The following is a 20848-nucleotide window of genomic DNA, read 5'->3' on the forward strand; positions in this document are numbered from 1 at the left end:
CCCCCCTCAGAGACTAGCAGCCCTCCCGTCAAGCTATAAGCTGACAATGTAGGTGCGCGTGTCAGATTCTTCAGTTCTTACCCTATCACTGGATCCGGCAGACAGGCAGCTAGACACTGGTACAGCAGGCAGCATTGATGCAGGTTCACCTTTTCTCTGTGACTGTTCTGCCAAGTCTTCCCACAAATTGAAACAGCAATTGAGAGTGAAGCAACTGGGCGATGCACCACAGCACCCCTTGGTATTCTCAACACACCACCTAGTACCGTGGAGCCCATCTTTAAGATGGAGCAAAGGCGCAACGCCCTACTGGAAAAAAGAGTTGGCCTGTCTAACCAGCCTTACAAAGACACCATATCCGAAGCCCAAGATGCTTGCCTAAATCCATCTAGTTCCAAGGGTGGAGGGTCTGGAGACTGCCCAACTAGGATCTTTTGTTTCGCTTTGGAGACAAAGGTGACACCAAACCAACAAAGCGTCCAGGAACTCAAAACCTCCTCGGCTCAGGACAGGTGTCCGATCAGTGGCAGCAAGAAAGATCTGTATCTATCAGACAGACACGGAGGTAGATCCAAGATCCTGAAGGAACTGGCCTCATCCTCAATAGACATAAGACGTTTTCAGTGTATTACAAAATTGAGGCCTATCGAAACATGGGACATTGATCTGCTGGCTTTTCCACTTGACAACTGTGTAGACAAAGTGCACATATATTTAGCATCACATCATGTGAAAGCTCTCTTGTTAGATGAGGCTGCAGGGCTGCTCTTACTGGGGTTTAACCTTACAAACCTGGCCACCCTGCCTGGTGAGGTTGTAACAGAGGGGGTTGAGGGAAAGCATGGTCATGAAATGGTGGGGCTGAGCCTCCGCAAAGTCAAGATCGACCAGCTCACTGCCTCAGGGAGGAGGGCCGGACGAAGGTTCAAAAGAAGCTAATCTGGTCAGGATTGTGTCAGAGAGCAACTTTTCCACAGGCCAAATGGGAAGAGAGTCCCAGTCCCGGGTACTCACCATGACAGTCGGTGGTCCTCAGAAGCAGCAGAGGAAAGTTACCTCCGGAGACATGTTAAACAGAGGCCTAGATAATAAGATCTCGTGGGGATGGCTCTCTGAAGCTTTGGCGAATAAAAAACAACAATTAGCATGAAATAACAACTGGGGAGTGGGAAGTCACCTTAATATCATGATATCATGGAATACCTGTAGCTTTAAGCACCTTTTTGGATTAGGACTACCCCATGCAAATAAAGCATCTGTAATATGTTTTCAGGAAACTTGGTTACGCGATCCCCCGGTAATGGAAGGTTGAACTCAGCCATAAAGGGGCCTAAAGGGAGGCCATCCTCGGGCCTACTGATGGCTGTAGAGTTTGGTGGCAACCTGTCGGTGGTGGGGTTCGAACATCCTGACCCTTTCATACAGATGGTGTACATTGAAGTTGCCCACTACCAGGGAAGGGATTCCTATATATTATGTGATCTTTACTTGAAATCAGGTGAGAAGGGTGTCAAGCTTTTTATGGACCCTTTTGCAGACTCCTTAAATAAATGCTTGGAAATACATCCTTGCTCTGAGATGTGTGTGGTGACTTCAATATCTCGAACTTCGAGGGAGGGGGTGGCAACGGGGTGGCCGAGGGGTCTAAGAGGAGGTTATGGGCCCAAGAAACCTGTGAGACAAATGTACATAAATTGAATGGTCAGGTGGAGGGTGACATTCCGGGAAAAATCACATGGAAAAGTGAAGGGAGGTCTAGTGTAATTGACCATGTGATTGTAACCGAGAAGCTTCTGAAATATGTTAGAAGATAAGGAGTTATAGACACTGTAAGAAGTGACCACAGCATTTTGTGCGTAAATTGGCCTACCAATATGGCTCCTCCTAAAAAAATCTTTGCCCATGACTTGGAGGTTACTCAGGGCCGTAACAGATTACAAACGACATCTAGGGAGATTAAGAACTTGCATACAAGATTATGCGAGAACGGGAAGGGTACACCAGGCCTGAGCTCTGCGGACGACATCAACTATCACAGACTGCTGCTAGACTTTCTTTCTGTCGTGGGCAGATCGACCATAACCGGATTTGCTCTGAAATATACATATAGTTGGGATATTATGAAAGAAAAGAGGATCCTTAGAGCCGATCTCAGACACATTCAGTTAGTGAAGGGCCACTTAATGGGAGAGAAGCTGAGGGAACGCTGTCAGCAATATCGTAACTGACTGAGGATATACAAATGGAAGTTGGACCAAGCTGATGCTGAATCCATGTTATCTCAGTTGAGAAACAAAAAAGTTGCTGAGATGTGGAAGCTGATAAATTCAGTGGGGTCGGATCCTAGAGTGATTCAAGTAAATGCAGGACCGGAGAAACGAAAGGTGAAACATTTTACTGACCTCTTTGGGACCCAGCAGGATGGGGGCGTGGTCTCACCCACGCTTGAAGTGAACCCATGGGCCTTGGGATTTGACAAAGAAGATATCTTTGATTTAATAACTAATGCGAGCAACTCCAGAACCCTGGTGCCTGATGGGTTGACTAATGTGAGGAAACTGGACCCTGGCAGACTTTATAGAGGTCATCTTTGGAAAGACTGAGAAGTTGGGCAGGGTCCCGGGCTCCTGAAAAACATCAATAATAGTCCCTATTTTTAAAAGGGCATCCGGGCCAATCCTGCCAACAACCGGCCCACTTCCCTGTTGGATGTCATTGGTAAACTCTATGCAGCATTATTAATAAAGAGCTTGAGGCAGTGAATTTCGGATTCGGCAAGCTATGACCTCCACCAATCAGGGTTCGTTAAACAGGCTGGGAAATCATTAAATGTATTTTTGCTGAATATTCTTAAAACAAGGGCCAAAACCATACATACTTGGCGTCAGTGGTCGAAGTGGGCGGGAGCGGGCGGGAGCGGTGCTCCTTTACTTCTTTTAATTAAGTTTTACTGTTCCTGTACTTTTATTTTAAAAAGAAACTGTTCCGGAATGGTTTTGTTTTAAAATAAAAGTGTAGGAAGAAGTTGAAACTTGCACTTTCCATGCACTGCACTGAACGTTCCCCTAAACAGCAGACGCATGGGTTTTTGGGTTTGTATTGTGCATGGGAGGGGACATGGAGATGGGGTTTGTGGGGAGCGGGGCAGGCCAGTAGGGAACATAGTTCCACTACTTCTTTTCGTACACTTCGAGCACTGCTTGGCGTTCGTGGACCTCGAACAGGCTTTCGACCGGTCGACCGTCAGCTGTTGTGAGACAAATTAAGGAAGAGTGGCTGCCCGGGTGGTTTGCTTCAAGCAATACAGTCTCTTTACTCCAGGACAAGTCTGAGAGTAAGACTAGATGCCACTGGACGTCTCTCGGCGTCAATAGACACAAGGTGTAGCCTCAAACTAGGATGCCCCCTGGCTCCGGAACTGTTTAATTTCTTTATATCGGATTAGGACCTATCACTTAACAAGGTAAGATCCTTCCCACCTAGTCTAAATGGATGGCATGTGGGAAATTTGCTATACGCGGATGACTTGTTCTTACTTGACCAAATATCCCTTGGTCTTTAACTACAGCTGAATGAGTTACAAGAGTATGTGAAAGAAATAAAACTCAGGATTAATGTTTCAAACACAAACATTCTAATCTTGGAGCCTGTGGTAGAGAAGAAAAAATCTAGACCGTTAGGGCGTTTAAATGGGCAACAAATAATGGTGACCGCTTCCTTCGTGTATCTGGGCATATTGGTTAACACTAGTCTAAACGACAGCCTTAGGATAGCTCAACTGAAAATGAAGATCACACACCTAGCTTCACAAGCAGGGATCCTATTGAAAAGATGTGGTTGCTTTTCTTTGATCCCGTTGGTAACATTTTATAATGCCAAGGTGATGGCCATCACTTCCTAATGTGCAGAGGTATTCCTTGCAACTGATGGTGCATGGTGGATGGCATTGGAGGGTAGATTCTGGCAGAGAGTGTTAGACCTGTCTAGGTGTACGCCAATGCCCACAACTGGATATGCGCTGGGTCTTACGACCCTGTGCACAATTATGCAGTGGAAAACTCTGTCTCTCTACAGAAAGAGCAGGATGGAACCTATGGTAAGAGGGTTTGAGATCTAAAAAGAGACCATAGGGCCAAAAGTGAACCTATCTTGAATGTCTGGAATTCGGCATGTGCCTAGAATCCAGAAGGACTTGGGGTTCTCTGAATCCGAACTGTTGAGCTACCCATATGCTATTAAAATCAAGCTATGGAGAAGGGAGTGGGTTGATGCAATAACAGCAAGGGAACCTACCTACCTACTGTGATTTCAAGTGGAATGCAGACTCCAGAATACCATCCCAAGATATCTTAGACTGTTTTCTGGCAGTTCAATTCGATCTAAATTCTTGAGGTTCACAATAAATCTATTTCCTACAAAGGACATTCTGATGATCAGGAAACAATGGCAGGGCTAGGATGTAAACTGTAGGTTCTGTAACAGACCAGACACTAGGTTGTCAGGGGCTGACGGAGAAGAGAACCTTATATCTGGGCAAAGTCATCTCACCCTTTGTCAAAATCTTTTCTCCCAAGGCTTCAAAATCACTGTTAATTATTTTCCCTTCTCCTATTTCTCCCTGACTTTCTCCTCCCTTCCCCGCCCCAGCGATAAGATGACTTCTGCCTTGTAGGATTACAAGGATGAGTAGAGGCTAAAGCACCTACTTTACAATCAAGGTTCTATAACTATTTATATACTTTAATTGAACCCACTTATAATGTCCCGATGCGCACAGTGATTCAGTTCGATGCGGGGCTCGAAGGATGCAAAACGAAGGTTAGTTTGATCATCGACCAGTTCAGCGATGACGAAGCTGGAGGTTTGAAAAGTTGTTTGAGCAGTGCTGGTGCAGCAATGCGTCTTTGTTGGAGCTGAGGCAACAGCGCAATTCAGCTGGCATTGTGTGGTAGTTGTAAAGACTGGAGGGGGGTATCTGTACTCCTGCCCTCTATATGGCAGGGTAGAAGCACAGAACAACCCAACCAAGATTCTCTATACGATAGAATGGACAAGCAATCAAGGCTTAAGCTCTATGGAGGTGATGCAGGCTGGTTCTTAAATACAGTGTAGTCCCCAAGCCTCCGCAAAGGAATGTCCACACACTATGTTATGTGCTAACACAGTTCTTTGTATAAATAAGGTTCATTATATATATACACAATCAATAACACACTTAGTGCTTTGGCAAATCTAATATAGCAAATATATACAATGTCTATGTGGTACCACACTTAACTCTTCACTTCTTTAAAATGCACTAACTTCTGACAGTTCCAGTGGCATGCAAATTAAACAGTAATGTGTATCAGCATCAGACATATGAAGGAAGACAACTTAGGTTAAACAATGGCAGAATACTTTGTCTCACTACATTTCTGTGTGAGGATCTCCCCACCTGGGCAGCCTGTAAATAAAGGGTATCAACAAGGCCATTCCATTAATGTTTAAATAGTCTTGTTTCCTGGTAAAATGTTTCACTACCCCAATGTACCTGAGTTTAGCAGAGTTTCTTTGACGGTTCGTCGATGGATCCCTCGAGATCGAACTCCCTTTAAGGCAGGAGCCACAGGGCATCGAGATTCCTCAAAGAAAATGTGACTTTCTCTGGTGGGACAAAGGGGTCAAAGGTGATGGCAAGGGAGCCCTTTGTTTCAATTTTCTTAGGCAAAAGGTGGAGAGGTGCAAGTCCGGTCATCGAGCAGCACGGCGTCAAGCTGCACCTGCTTCTGGACAAAACGATTTCACTAGCTTCCAGTGGTTACGAAAATCCTCCGAACCCTGGTGGACAGCAATGGTCTTTGATGGCCATGATGTCCGGTTGCTTCACTTCGGTTGACAGCCTTTTGGGACTGGCTTCCAGGATGCCTTGATGAAAATCAGCTTCTTGCACGATGTTCCCTCGTAGCTCGGGAAGAGGTCTCCTAGCCAGGTCCTCTCTCAGATCAGTCCCTGACAGACTCGACAGCTTTCATATTTTGTTGAAGGAAAGCAGCAGCAATTCTTATTCTTCTAGCTGTACTGGATAAGCAGCTTCAAGTTTCAACTTCAGCTTCTGAACATCATTGGTACGCGAGAGGTTGCCAAATATACAGTTCTGTCCCTCATTCACACTGCTGAGCCAGGCTCAGAAACCAATCAGTCAGAAGGGCATTCATGCAGGCAAGCAGCCAATCAGTCTCACAGTGCATTCCGCCATGCACCTCCTCCCAGACACCCATAACAAGGAACGTGGATTGGGGCAAACACCCAGCCTTTCATCACACCACACTGCATTCATGCCAGTTTCAGGCAGGGCTGTCTCATTCATTGTGTCATCCACAAAGAAACTAGACACCCATAACATGGAATTCATATTGGTCAAACACTCCATTCACACAGATCCCTTCTCAAGGGTGTACCCACAACATAGTCACTGGGAAGGCTCCAGCCAGTCTGGCCTGGGCTTCCCCACAATAGCATATATGGTTCTTCCACCCAACAGCCAGACAGAGGAAGGGACATAGTCAGGGCTTCCCAGGACCTTGGGAATACAAGGTAACAGGCAATGGAAACCAAGAGGCCGCAGGGGCCATCTTGTTTCCTATCTGAAATCCACTGATTCCTTTGGTAGGGCATGGATATCCCAACATGGAGGATACTCAGAGCACCTGACAAATTCAGCATGGAGCAGCCACCAGCTCATACCCTGTTCTGTTGGCCACACACAGGTGCCCAAAAACATACAATAGGGGGACAGTACAGGGTTTTACCCCCACCCATGGGTGCCATAAGGGAATCCCCTAGGGTTTCTGTTCATCACAACCGAAAAGAGGAAGAGATGCGCTGCCAGGAGTCCCACATGGACTCCTGTGCATAAAGCAACACAGAACACACATGCTAAGGGGGTACAGGACAAGGACATGGAGGCCCTGTCCCTCAAATGCATTTCCAGCATCACAGTAGTGAAATTTTGCACATGCGGTACTGCGGTTCGATGGTTGGTGAGTTCCAAGTCAGTTGCTGCAAGGTCCTGTTGGTTCAAACAGGGTCAAATTGCCTTGAACCATGGTTTGCAGTGCTTTGACAATGAAACAGGAGGAATCCTGGCAGTCTTGACTCTCATGTCCCACTCCAAGGTCTATGGGGCAAAAGTAGTCCTTTTCTTTATCTACCAAGCATGTGGTTGGCTGGCCCACACCTGCAGGAGTCCTTCAGCACAATGAGGTCCTGGGTGCCAGTGTGGCTGGCAGAAAGGCAGGTCTTGCTCCAACAGCAGATCACCCCCAATGGGACCTGGGTATGGTTAGGGGACAGAGCTTGCTTCTCCCTTGGACTACCTCTCTTCAACTCACAATGCAAAGTCTTTGGAAAGGGCTGCTCTCCCAACAGGGTCCAAACAAAATCTTCTTGAAGGGTTTCAGTCCAGAGATGATTCAAAGACGGAGTGAGAGACCCCTTCTTTTAAATGCAAAAGTCTACAGGTGATTGTACAGAATTAAGACTGCTTTTAGGGTCCAGTCCCTGCCCTTGGAACAGGTGGGCTGTTCCTTCTTACATCACACCTGAAGTGCTTTGTATTAAACAAAATGCAGGGGACAGGAAGGAAGAGAGGTAAAGAAAGAAAACAAGGTACAGGAACCTTCCTACAGCTGGTCTGAGCCCCCTCTGCCAACACTAACCTTACCCCTGTCACTTGTCAATTGTATAATAGGCCCTTTTGGTATGCAGCACCATGGTGTGAGGCTAGTTCTTTAGTCATGGGTGTGCCCTTTTATTCTTGTCCCTGGACAGCTTCCTGCAGAGTCGCTGCCCTCACAAAGCATCAAAGAGAGGCACCCCGCCAAGGCTGAAGTATTGCTGCGAGCAGAAGAGACAACCTGTCTAGGGGGAATACATACAACCCTTCCACGTATGAGCTGGGATCACAGGGCTGACACATGTGTGGTAATTAACTGATGTGGGGTAGATAATTATGAGAGATGCAAGCCACCATACCTAAAACTCAGGCATGGCTTATATTTGCAGTTTAAGTTGCCACCGGCAAGCAACTCGGATGGTTATGTAGAGTTTGGAATAGAGGTGCATATCTTAAATGCAGCCCCTGTGTTGCAGGGACTTGCTGTCAATGCAGCTGTTAAAGGGGCACTTGTAACCTGAACTTGCTCTGTGCCACTAGAGAGCAGGTGTTACAAATCAGGCTACTGATTCAGCATGGCACATGTGTACACTATGCTTTTAGCATGGAGCTTCTGAAAGGGGACATGGTTGGCCGGTCACCCTTTCTGAGATGGAATTACTCTCATCATGTTATTAGCTAATAATAATCAATAACATCCGGGATCTCTGCACCCTTGCCAGATGGCAACTGCTTGCACCCCCACATCTAAGGCTCACGACCTGGGGATCTCTTTAATAGCAGCCTGAAATGCTCAATGTTTATTATTCCTAGCCACTGTTACAGCAGCCAGACTCAGCCTCCTAAAGAACAGAAAAATATGCCATAACCTCACACACCAACTGAATGAGCATAGTCTTTAGTCTTCCCCTCCATTCCTTTACTGCACTCTACAAAGTTCTCAAACTTGTGACAAGCAAACCTTTCCCTACCGAGAACCTCCACCACCTCTAACTTTGACACGAGTGCCTGCTCCTCGTCTTTCATTTTGCCCATGGTCAGTGAGCGATCCATTCCAAGAGATATCGGGAATGTGCTTCTTTGAGTGGATCTCTCTATACTTTTAGGCCTCTCTATATTTCTTCTGCGGTCACTGCATCTTTTCCCGTTTTTGCTTCTTTTGCGCACTTTCCCATCTTCACTGAAATGCTCTCCCCCCTGACATCAAAGCCATTTAATCAGTGGGTCTCTTCAAAACAAGACTCAAACTCCATCCGCTCGCATATGAAGGTGTTAGGGATAATTCTCCAGAATGGCTAATTTCCCTTACCCACTGAGTCCTTCAGCAGCTTTGCTGGATTTCTAGTATTTTTTTTCACCTGGTAAGCGTGTGAGCCTTTTTTCCCACACTTACATGTGTTTTGCTGTGTGTTTTACATTTTTGTGTTCATAGACTGTGGAGTCTCACCTACTCCAAAGGCATCATCTTTTTACTGTGTGTCACACAGCACCTTTAGTGCAGTGACACATGGTTGTCTTATTCAGGCTTCCCACTTTAAAGTCCATTTGCTTCTGGGACTGAATACTGTCTCCCAGAACATGTAAAGTTGCCATTGACTTTATTAGTCTTTTTAAATTCACAGGCCACGTACAAACTACCTTCCATAGAGTACTGGAAAGGGTTAATAGTTATACCTTTTTGTCTTTTTCTCATGGAACATTATTTTGTTCCCCTTTCTTTAAGATTTGGCTGGTGGCAGTGGTATCCACCATTTATTATCTACCGCGGACTATGAAAATAGCCTTGGTACTGTTTTAGGCTATGTTAGTAGCCTCAAATTTTAATCCGCTGGACCCCTTTTAATTTTATTTGGTTCCGGCTGGGTTTATTCACCATTTCTTTTTGTAAAGGTATTTCTTGTGTTTTACTCTGTATGCCAAACCAGGTTTGGTTTCTTTGTTCGCCGTCCTTTGGCAGGCTACTGCGAAGAAAACCCTCCTTAGGCGCCTGAGTGTCTTGGTGGACAGGATGTGAGGGAGGGCTTTTAGGCCCCCTGCACAGGGTCTCCTTGGAAACCCAAGACACACTCTTTTTTGATTGGCTAGGTGACTGTCCTGCCAGGACAGCCACCCTGCTGTGTGATTGACAGCCAGGCTGTGTGAATTGGGAAAACTGCATAAAAACTTTGAAGGCAGAGTCGCCACTGGATGGAGAGAACCAAAGAGAAGCTGAAGGAAGAGGACTACTGCAACTACTGAACCTCCCGGTGAAGCCCTGCTGTGGGTCTGAATCTCCTAAACTTCGACGACAGAGAAGATCTGCAAGGAATCTTCTTCCCTTGAGTTGGTGGGACCAACCAGTTTGCCAAACACCAAGCAAGGCCTCATCCCCTCATCGAATTTGATGTGCATCACTGCAGTGAACCGGATAACCAGGAGGACCGGACCCTGTTTGGGTTTTAAGGAGCACGCCTTCTATTCATCGATTTGCTCTGCTGCTGGTATCTTCCCTGGGCCGTGCAGGACCCTCCAGTCTTCCTCCTTCTCCTCAGTCCGACAGTCACTTCAGGAACCGTGAGCCTGCAGGACCTGCCAGGAACTTCTGCCTCAGCTACAACATTTTTCTTCTACTAAGCTACTGTTCAAATCCGGTTGTTCGTTCCGTCCGATAGCGGTGAAAGTTTTTGAAATCTTTTGCTAATCCGAGGGCTTATCCTTCTCTACTCTTTTAAATAACTTTTCTTCCGACCAACCTCATTTCAAACTCTTGGCAAAGACTTAAGCGCAAACTGCTCTGAACTGTGTGATCGTCTTCAAAGACTCTGAACCATTAACATTGGCCATGGCCTATTGATTTGAATCCTAGTTGTAGTAAGCCTTTTCTAGATTGCCCTGCCTACTTACTTGTTGATGCTGCTTGATTTTGAATAACCTTGTCTTTCCCTCCCTTTTTAAATTACTGGAGTGCCATTTCGCTCACACTTCATTTTGAGCTTAACTTGTCTCGAATTCATTGGGTGGTGTGTAGTTTATTAAGATTGTGATTTTCTGCTGCTTTATATTAGTGAACTGTTTTATAACTGATTGTGTAAATAAATGTATATTCTTTTACTCTGAAACCTTGAGTCAATGTCTATTTGAACCATAGCAATTGCTGTCCTTTGCGTAACTTCTGATACTGCTCACTTTACTCTTGAGATAAGTCTGACTGCTCAGCCATCGCTACCACTTTACTGTGTAGTACAGGCTTGTACCAAAGGTGAATTTGTACTTGCACTTGTAGTCTTAATTGTGTGTGGTGTTCCCAAAAGGTACTGCATATGATTCTGCTAACACTGGTGTACAGTGGTGAGGATAAAGTATAGTGATTACACTTGGAGTGCTGCTATTACCTTGGCTCAACTAACCACAAGGCGAAACTTCACTAAAAAGCAATTTTAATATTGTCTGATATGGAAAGCTACAATCAGGAGACCCTCCTTAGTTACACTGTTGATTATCTGAAAAAAATGTGTAGAGAAAGCTATCTCTCTGTTAAAGGCAAAAAGTCAGAATTAATTGAAAGTTTGTTAGAGAAATAAAGTCTGGGAAGTGTGTATGAAAAACCTAACCCTCCAGCAAATGTGGAAAATAATTATGAGAATGTGTCAATTATTATAGATGAGTTAGATGAGGCAGATTTGTCTCACAATGTAGGCCCAATTGCTCCTCTGCCTGCTCAGCAACCTCAACCTTTATCCACTGGAACCTCATCAGGTCCTACACTCAGTCCTGAATTCATTGCTCTAGAAAAGATGAGGCTTGAATTGGAATTCACACATATTAATGCCCAAACTGAACAAAAGCATCAAGAACTTAAGCTCAGAGAAATGGAGATGAACCATGCCTTAGAAATGAAAAAGTTGTCTATTGAAGATGCTTCTCTCCCAGAGTCTTCTAGTTCTTCCAGTCCTAAGAGACCCCGTATGCCTAACAAAATTGTTGTTATGTATGAGGCTAAGCTTGATATTTTGGATTGGTTGGCAATGTTTGAGTATAACCATGGGATTCAAGACATTACAGGGAATCAGTTGCTTCCTTGGCTCTTCTCTAGGCTTCCCACTGTTGCATCTGATGTTGTGATGGAGTTGGGGGAGGTGGATAGGATGGATTATGAGTGTGTGGAGTTAGCTTTAATTGCTAGATTTGGAAAGACCCCTTCCCAGTACCTTAAGAGATTTAGGACCCTCAAAAAGCATGATGGCACCCCTTGGGCTACCTGGGTATGTGAATGTTTGAAAAACTTAGATGGTTTGGCTAAGGGTTACAGAGTAAACCCTTATGAAGGTATGAGACATCTTGTTATGTTGGAGTCAATTTGTGATGCCTGCTCTCTTGAGCTCAGACAGCACTTGGCTGATTCTAAGGAGATAGATCCAAAGAGGTTAGCTAAGGCTGCTACCTTGTGGGTTGCCAACAGGGCTACTCACAAGGATTCTGAGGCAACTCATAAAAAGGATGACAGAAAGCAGCCAAAGAAAGTTAACAAGGAGATTTCTAATACCTCCAATCCAAAAGAGGGCCCCAAACAAAACAATAAGGTTAGCCACAAGGGAAACTGAAACAGGCTAGTACACCATCTGGACCCAACCAGATGGAGGTCGGAACAAGCCCCCATTCATCAAAACATCTGGGAAATGTTATGTTTGTGGGTCAACTGACCATGTGAAAGGGGATCCCATATGTAAGGGTAAACCTTCAGGGGTCCACACTGTCTCCTTAGCCTTCTCCCCAGAGGAAGAATTACCTATGGCAAGTGGGAACTTTCACCTACTGGCTGATGAACCCATGAGAGTCTCAGCTAGTGTTTCTTTAGTGTCCCTGGTTTGTGGGAACATCAGAATTTAGATGTCTATAATTCCATCCCAGATAATACTAAAGAGTATTATAAAGATAGTGTTCTTGTTAATGGCCATGAGACCCCTGCCACCAGAGACACGTGAGCCAGCATAACTGTGGTTGATTAAACATTTTTCAAGGTAGAGGATCTTGCTAAGGCACCCAAACACCTAACCAAGTTAGCTGGAGGCCCTGTGCAAATGCTTCCCCAGTTACCAGCTCTCATCCAGTGCAATGACAAGACTGTCAAGATACCTGTTAGTGTGCAGATTGAAGTGCCTGGGAGAGTCCTGTTGGGTACTGACCTGAAAAACCATGGAGTGTGTCCAATACCCCCAGGCCTCCCAGTAAGAGGAGACAGTAGCTCACTAGGTCTGCATGGGAGAGGATCTTGAGATGCCCTCCAGGGGAATTCATAGAGGAAACTATCACCCCCAGTCCACAGGAATTGCTCACTGCTATTTAAGGAAAGAAAGAGGAAAAGGGGAAACCTAAGACCTCCAAGAGGAAAGCAGATAGCACCCCTGTGCTACCAACAAGAAAATCCCCAAGATTGTCCAAAGTCACACCTGCGACTCCTCCACCTGCCGAGTCTGAGTGTGAGGTACAACCCTGTGTGGTTGAGCCACCGTCAGAAGAGTCAGACCTGGACGAAAACATTACTCTAGTTGGAGATCTGGATCCTGTTGACCATCCTGAGCTACAGTCTTTACTGGCAGAAGGTGGACCTAACAGGGCAGACTTCAGCAGAGGACAAAGAGAGTGTCCTACTCTTGAAGGTCTTCGACAACAGGCAGCTTCTCAGCTTGATGGGCAAGAAGCTGGGAAGCATAGGTTGCACAGGGAAGATGGCCTCTTCTACAGTGAACTGACTGAGTCTATCCCTGGGGAATGCAAAATACTGGTAGTGCCCCTAGAAAACAGACTCCAGTTCCTACAGTTGGCCCATGAGATCCCTTTGGCTGGTCATTTGAGTTTCAAAAAGACCAAGGAAAGGCTCTCCTTATACTTCTACTGGCCTAAGATGGGTTCAGAAGTTGACAAATTCTGTAGGAGCTGTCACACTTGCCAAACCTCTGGCAAGAGTGGAGCCAAGAATGTGGCACCCTTAGTGCCTCTCCCAGTGGTGGGAGTTCCTTTTGAGAGGGTGGGCATTGACATTGTTGGTGCCCTTGACTCTCCCACATCTTCAGGAAACAGGTTTATCCTGGTTGTAGTAGACCATGCTACTAGATATCCTGAGGCAATACCTATGAGGACTGTTATGGCTCAGGCTGTGGCTAAGGCTCTACTTGGTATTTTTACCAGAGTAGGGTTTCCTAAGGAAGTGATATCCGACAGGGGTTCCAATTTTATGTGGAAATCCATGTGTAAAAACTGTGGTGTCACTTACAAGTTCTCTACGGCCTACCATCCACAGACAAATGGACTGGTAGAGAGGTTTAATCATACTATGAAGAACATGATAGGTGCTTTAAAAGAACCCCTTAAAAGAAAGTGGAACATTCTACTGCCATGCCTTCTATTTGCATATAGAGAGGTCCCTCAAGAGGGAGTTGGATACAGTCCTGTTGAACTTGCTTATGGCCATCCAGTCAGAGGTCCTTTGACCCTGATTAAGGAGGGATTGGAGAGTGCTCCTTCCCCTAAGCCAGTCAGAGTGACTGACAATGTTATAGGTCTCCGGAAGAGAATGTCGCACATGATGGCAAAAGCTAGTGATAACTTGAAAGCAGGTCAGGCTCTGGTCAAACATTGGCATGACCAGAAGGTCAACATGGTTGATTTCACTCAAGACCAGCTTATACTAGTTATGGTGCCAACAAGGCAGAGGGCCTTGCAGGACAAATGGATAGGACCCTTCAAGGTTATGGGCAAACTTGGAGAGGTAAACTATCTTGTGGATTTAGACAGACCTAAGGAGGCTCCCAGAGTCTTTCACACCATCCATTTGAAGGCATATGTCTCGAGACCAGAAGTGGGAGCTTTGCTTCTAGCTTCAGCTCAGGAGGAGTAGGAGAGTGAACCTCTACCTGACCTACTCAGAGGCCAACCTATAGATGAGAAGATAGAAGGAGTTAATCTCTCTTCTAATCTGACATCTGAACAACAGGATGAGTGCAGGCTTCTGTTAAATAGGTTTGCCTCCCTGTTTTCACTTTAACCAGGCTAGACCCCTTGAGGCCAGCATGACATTCTAACTGGTGACTGTCTACCCGTGAAAAGCAGAGGTTACAGAATGTCAGACCATGTAAGAACCCACATAAAGGAAGAGGTCAACAAGATTCTTGATCTCGGGGTTATAGAGCCATCTACAAGTCCATTGTCTAGTCCAGTTGTTCTAGTACCAAATGCAGGATCCAAGTAGTTGATATTCTGTGTGTACTATAGAGCTCTAAATGCAGTCACAAAGACTGATGCCCATTCTTTACCAAGGACAAATGAACTGGTGGATAAACTTGGTGCAGCCAAGTAACTCATTACATTTGATCTGACATCAGGCTATTGACAAATAGCCCTGACAGACCATGCCAAGAAGAAAACTGCATTTCCAACCCCAGCAGGCCTCTATCAGTTTAAAGTTATGCCTTTTGGATTAAAGAATGCACCTGCTACATTCCAAAGGATGGTCAATCAAGTTCTGAATGGAATGGAGGACTTCTGCATGGCATACTTGGATGACATTGCGGTGTCCAGCCCTACTTGGAAAGAACACGTTGATCACTTAAGATATGTTTTTCAGGCTCTTGAGCAGGCCCATCTGACCATAAAGGCAAGCAAATGTCAAATTGGTCAGAGAAAAATGGTCTGCCTTGGTCATGAGGTAGGAGAAGGTGAAATAAGGCCATTGCCTAGCAAAGTACAAGCTGCACAAAACTGGGCCACCCCTACTACTCAAACCCAGATGAGAGCCTTCCTAGGTCTCACTGGGTAATACAGGAATTTCATAGAGAACTATGGGTCCATAGCTTCTCCCTTGAATGTGATCTCCTCTCCAAAATTCCCTAAAAAGGTTAGATGGAATGAGGAGTGCACTCAACTCTTTGAAAACATGAAAAAAGTCCTTTGCCAAGCTCCAGTCCTAAGAACACCTGATTATTACCAACCCTTCATTGTGCAGACAGATGCATCCAATACAGGTATACACAGTCCTTAGTCAACTGGATGAGAAAGGTAGGGAGCACCCCATTTGCTTCATCAGCAGGAAGCTGAAGGAACCAGAAAAACGGTGGGCAACCATAGACTGTGAATGCTTTGCTATTGTGTGGTCTCTGAAGAAGTTTAGACCATAATTGTATGGATCTACTTTTGTGATTCAGCCAGACCATCAACCATTCAGATGGTTAATGCAAATGAAAGGGGAGAACCCAAAAATACTAAGATGGTCAATCTGCCTGCAAGGGTCTGATTTCACCATTGAGCACAGGTCGGGATGTCACCACCAAAATGCAGATGGTCTCTCTAGGATGTTTATAACTGACTAGAGTGAAGAGATTCACCCAGGAGTGGATTAAATCTTGCTGTCCCTTAGTCTGGGGGCGAATGGAAGGGAGAATTCTCCAGAATGGCTAATAGTTATCCCTTTTATGTCCGTTTCTCATGGAACATTATTTTGTGCCCCTTTGTTTAAGATTTGGCTGGTGGCAGTGGTATCTACCATTTTTTCCTACCACGGACCATGAAAATAACCTTGGTACTCTTTTAGGCTATATTAGTAGCCTCAAACTTTAATTTGCGGGACCCCTTTTAATTTCATTTGGTTCCGGCTGAGTTTATTCGCCATTTCTTTTTGTAAAGGTCTTTCTCGTGTTTTACTCTGCACGCCAAACTAGGTTTGGTTCCTTTGTTCGCCATCCGTTGGCGGGCTTCTGCACAGAAGCCCTTCTTAGGTGCCTGAGTGTCTGGGGAAAGGATGTGAGGGATGGGTTTTAGGCCCCCTGCACAGGGTCTCCTTGGAGACCCAAGTCGCACTCTTGTTTGATTGGCTCAGTGACTGTCCTGCCAGGACACCCACCCTGCTGCGTGATTGACAGCCAGGATGTTTGAATGGGGGAAAACTGCATAAAAAAGCAGGTCTCTTGGAGTTGGAAAGCAGATTCGCCACTGGATCGAGAGAACCAAAAAGAAGCTGAAGGAAGAGGACTACTGCAACTACTGGTGAAGCCCTGCTGTGGGTCCCAATCTCCTAAACTTCGACGACAGAGAAGATCTGCAAGGAATCTTCTTCCCTTGAGCTGGTGGGACCAACCAGTTTGCCAAACAATAAGCAAGGCCTCCTTCCCCTGGTTGAATTCGCTGTGCATCGCTGCAGTGAACGGGATAGCCAGGAGGACCGGACCCTGTGCGGGTTTTAAGGAGCGCACCTTTTAATTGTCGCTTTGCTCTGCTGCTGTTTTCTTCCCTGGGCAGTGCAGGACCCTCCAGTCGTCCTCCTTCTTGTCAGTCCAACAGTTGCTTCAGGAACTGTGAGCCTGCAGGACCTGCCAGGAACTTCTGCCTCAGCTACAGCAGTCTTCTTCTACTAAGGTAATGTTCAAATCCAGTCATTCGTTCAGTCCGACTGCGGTGAAAGTGTTTGAAATCTTTCGCTAATCCGAGGGCTTGTCCTTCTCTACTCTTTTAAATAACTTTTCTTACGACCAACCTCGTTTTGAACTCTTGGCAAAGACTTAACCGCAAACTACTCTGAACTGTGTGATCCTCTGCAAAGACTCTGAACTATTAACATAGGCCCTGGCCTTTTGATTTGAATCCTAGTTGAAGTAAGCCTTTTCTAGATTGCCCTGCCTACTTACTTGTTGGTGCTGCTTGATTTTGAATAACCTTGTCTTTCCCTCCCTTTTTAATTACTGGAGTGCCATTTTGCTCACCCTTCATTTTGAGTTTAACTTGTCCAGAATTAATTGGGTGGTGCGTAGTGTATTAAGATTGTGATTTTCTGCTGCTGTATATTAGTGAACTGTTTTATACCTAATGGTGTAAATAAATGTATATTCTTTTACTCAGAAACCTTGAGTCAGTGTTTGTTTGAACCATAGCAATTGCTGTCCTTTGTGTAACTTCTGATACTGCTCACTTTACTCTTGAGATAAGTCTGGCTGCTCAGCCATCGCTACCACTTTACTGTGTAGTACAGGCTTGTACCAAAGGTGAATTTGTACTTGCACATGTAGTCTTAATTGTGTGTGGTGTTCCCAAAGGGTACTGCATATGATTATGTCTAACAGAAGGAGAGACCGTTATCCCTTAACCATCACATCATGTGGATCGCTTGACTCAACTCTCGTGCACCTCATCTCCCAGGGTTACCAAAATGTAAATTGGCACTATGAACTTGCTAGCCATGGGTGCTTTCAGTCTGAGTGTACTTCTCCTTCACAAAAAATCCCATAAATACATCTGGAATTGGCTGCATACAATCCCTGTGCAGCTCAGATTTGGACCACAATGGGGTACTTTTCGGTGCTCTAATTGGTTGTTTTGGCCTTTTTCTTTTACTTGCACTGAATTTCAATCAAAACAAGTGTTGGCTCTTGCAAAAGCATTTGATAGGCATTTGCCATGCACTGCTATCATATATCCAGGAGCTCACACCATATGCCTTCTGTTGCCATCTTACGCCCTTACGCCATTTTATGATCTTTCGGTGGTCCCATGATGGCTGTGACTGACAAGTGCCTATTCCATGCTCACACAAAAAACGAGCTGTTGGATTTGCCAGTTCTTTTTTTGAGCTGTAGTGTACTTAAACTGAATGCATGAAATAACAGCAATGTTCTTTCAGTCATTATCGTAGCTGTATTTCGTGCCTTTTGTGAATATGTAGGTGCGTGAGGTTTGATATCCTTGTCTATCTGAATGCAATGAATTCGTGGATACCATTTGAGCGACTTCATCTAGGGTAAACAATACTGGCAGAACTACAACCACCTGTCTTGAACACAGAAGCTTCTGCTTGCTCAGCCAGTAGTAACATGTGTCACTGGTTTAGCATTTAAGCGCCCACTTAGTGTTACTATCAAGCCGGCAGGATATGTGAGGACGAGGAGGATTGATTTTAACCTGCGTGACATGTGGCTCGGTTGTCTTAATTGCGAGGTGTGACTTCACCAATGTCCTTGTTATTTGCTTTTCACCCTAGCTGTGCAGGTGCATTTATTTCTGTCTCTCCCTCGTTAAATTCAAATAGTGCCAACCTCAGACTTATGCCCCCTCTCGGCTGCTAGTCATTTCTTAATATTATGTATGTTGCTGTGCACTGCTTGTTGTGATCAGTATTATTTGCACTCCCCAGTTTTCAAAGTGGGCCGGAGCGGTTGGGAGCGGTGGTCCTCTACTTTAAAAAGAAACTGTTTCGGAATGGTTTCACTTTAATATAAAAGTGTAGGAAGAAGTTGAAACTTGCACTTCAGTGCACTGCACTGAACATTCCCTTAAACAGCAGGTGTATATGTTTGGGGGCTTGAATTGCGCGTGTGAGGGGGCGTGGCAATGCAGTTTGTTGGGGGCGAGGGCAGTCCAGCAGGGAACATAGTTCCACTACTTCTTTGTGTTCACTTCAACCACTGTTACTCCCTATTGCCCACCAGAAATGGCACACTTTAACGACCGGGTAAGCTGCGTCGCAGTTGAGTGCACTATAGCCTCGACCCCAATTATTTTGCAGCTGGTCTGTTACCTAACTGTGACACATTGTATTTGTTTCACCCTTTACTTTAGGGCCCAGCAGCTCCTATTGGTGAAACTGCAGCGGCTAATGCGCAGAGGCAGCAGGGACGATACTGAGACGTCGCATAGTGCTTTGAGAGCATTTCGGGTAAGTACCTGTTTGAATCTGTTGCATTCATGCAATTTTCTTCTCTTCAGTCCTGTTTGTACCTCACATGGCACAATGTGACAATATGGGGGATGTCCATCTTATTCTGTGCTCTTTGATTTTAAAATGTTGCAAGGCTCCCCCTGAGCCATATCTAGATGGGATAGGGTGTTTGTGAGACATAGATCTGCATGTACATCCTTATTGTAATCATTTAATCATGTAATCAGTGCTTTGGTGCCTTTGGGCTAAGTGTGCTCTGCAAATGTAATAATAAATAAATAGATTTGTTAATCTCTAATTCAGAGGGTGACATTGGGGCTCAGTGCTTTCAGAGAGCTACTATTTTGTAGCTGGTGTAAAACATAGGCATATTTTATAGGAATCCAATGCATTTGGGCCACCATGAATCTATCATGCTGAAGGGAGCGCATGTGGATTTGTATGGCAGGGCAAATGTAGAGGTGGACATTTTGTTCCGGCTCAAAATACCACATGGTATTTCTCAGGCCAATGGACCTCTATGGAATCTGCCTGACATTTATATCTGGTAAAGGAAGTCAGGTGTTATTGGAATCCATTTTAATTGCCTCCCACAATCCTTAAATGCACAAGGAATTAACACATTTCAAAACATACTAGCTGTTCCTGGTGTGACATATGCTCTTCTAGCATTTCTTAAAGATAAATATCAGTCTGTAATTCATAGAGTCACTTCTGTCCCCCTTCTTAAATATCGCAATTAACACTGATCGCTTCCAGGAAGGTGACGTAGGTCCCTGTGACTTATTAATGGTCACCGAAAAGGCTAAACGTTGAAAAGTCTAAACGTATATGAAACTGTCTTCTTTTGAATTTGAAAGCCTTATTTGTATTAGATGGAATGAGAGGTATGGGCGATATAAGAACAGTATCTAAGTTCAATCCATCAATTAGACAGGCCTCTATCATGTGTCTTTGTAGATGCGTAATTGTCAACCTTGTTCCAGTGCAGAATACACATGATGGTATAAGATTGCGTAGTAGCATGATTACAGCACCTATTTTCAGTTTTAGCTCATGAGGAGGCATTCGTCCTGCAGCGTTTCACTCTTTAGAGATTGAAATGTTGAGCCGGTAATTAACTGTTCATCGACACTGGAACCGCTACGCCCTGTGTGAAGAGAAGAGGTGGTGGAAAGAAGTAACTTAAAATTATTCTGAATATTTGCAATAGTGGAAGGTGGAGGTGACCGCATAGCACTGTGCTCATTCTGTTTGTTAAAATGATGGCTATGTTGAGGTGGAAGGGAACACAGAGATGCACTTTGCCATTTGGACAGCAGAAGGCAACCTAACACTGATAAATTGCATCAGATGAATACAGAAACATACCTAAGCGTTTAATATATATAGATAGGTGAAAAATAGCATAAAGTTGGTTTTGACGGTGTTTAACTTTTTGCTTTTTCACTATGTGAGGCAAATGTTGAAAAAGTTGCATGGAGGGAACGTTTTGCACAGAAGTGTGAACAGAC

At 45.0% G+C, this 20848-nt stretch overlaps 1 protein-coding gene across 2 annotated transcripts in view; it reads left to right on the forward strand.

The window, feature by feature from the left end:
- The window catches only part of CARD11 (caspase recruitment domain family member 11), a 1247701-nt gene that overhangs the window by 1050842 nt on the left and 176011 nt on the right, over window positions 1-20848 (forward strand). For both annotated transcript variants that reach the window (XM_069647590.1, XM_069647589.1), the window contains exon 20: window positions 19235-19331. In XM_069647590.1, the coding sequence (XP_069503691.1) occupies window positions 19235-19331 (97 nt within the window). The remainder of the gene's footprint in view (window positions 1-19234; window positions 19332-20848) is intronic.

The sequence above is a fragment of the Ambystoma mexicanum genome, chromosome 2q (assembly GCF_040938575.1).
Source record: "Ambystoma mexicanum isolate Mex_15411 chromosome 2q, UKY_AmexF1_1, whole genome shotgun sequence".
NCBI lineage: Eukaryota > Metazoa > Chordata > Amphibia > Caudata > Ambystomatidae > Ambystoma > Ambystoma mexicanum.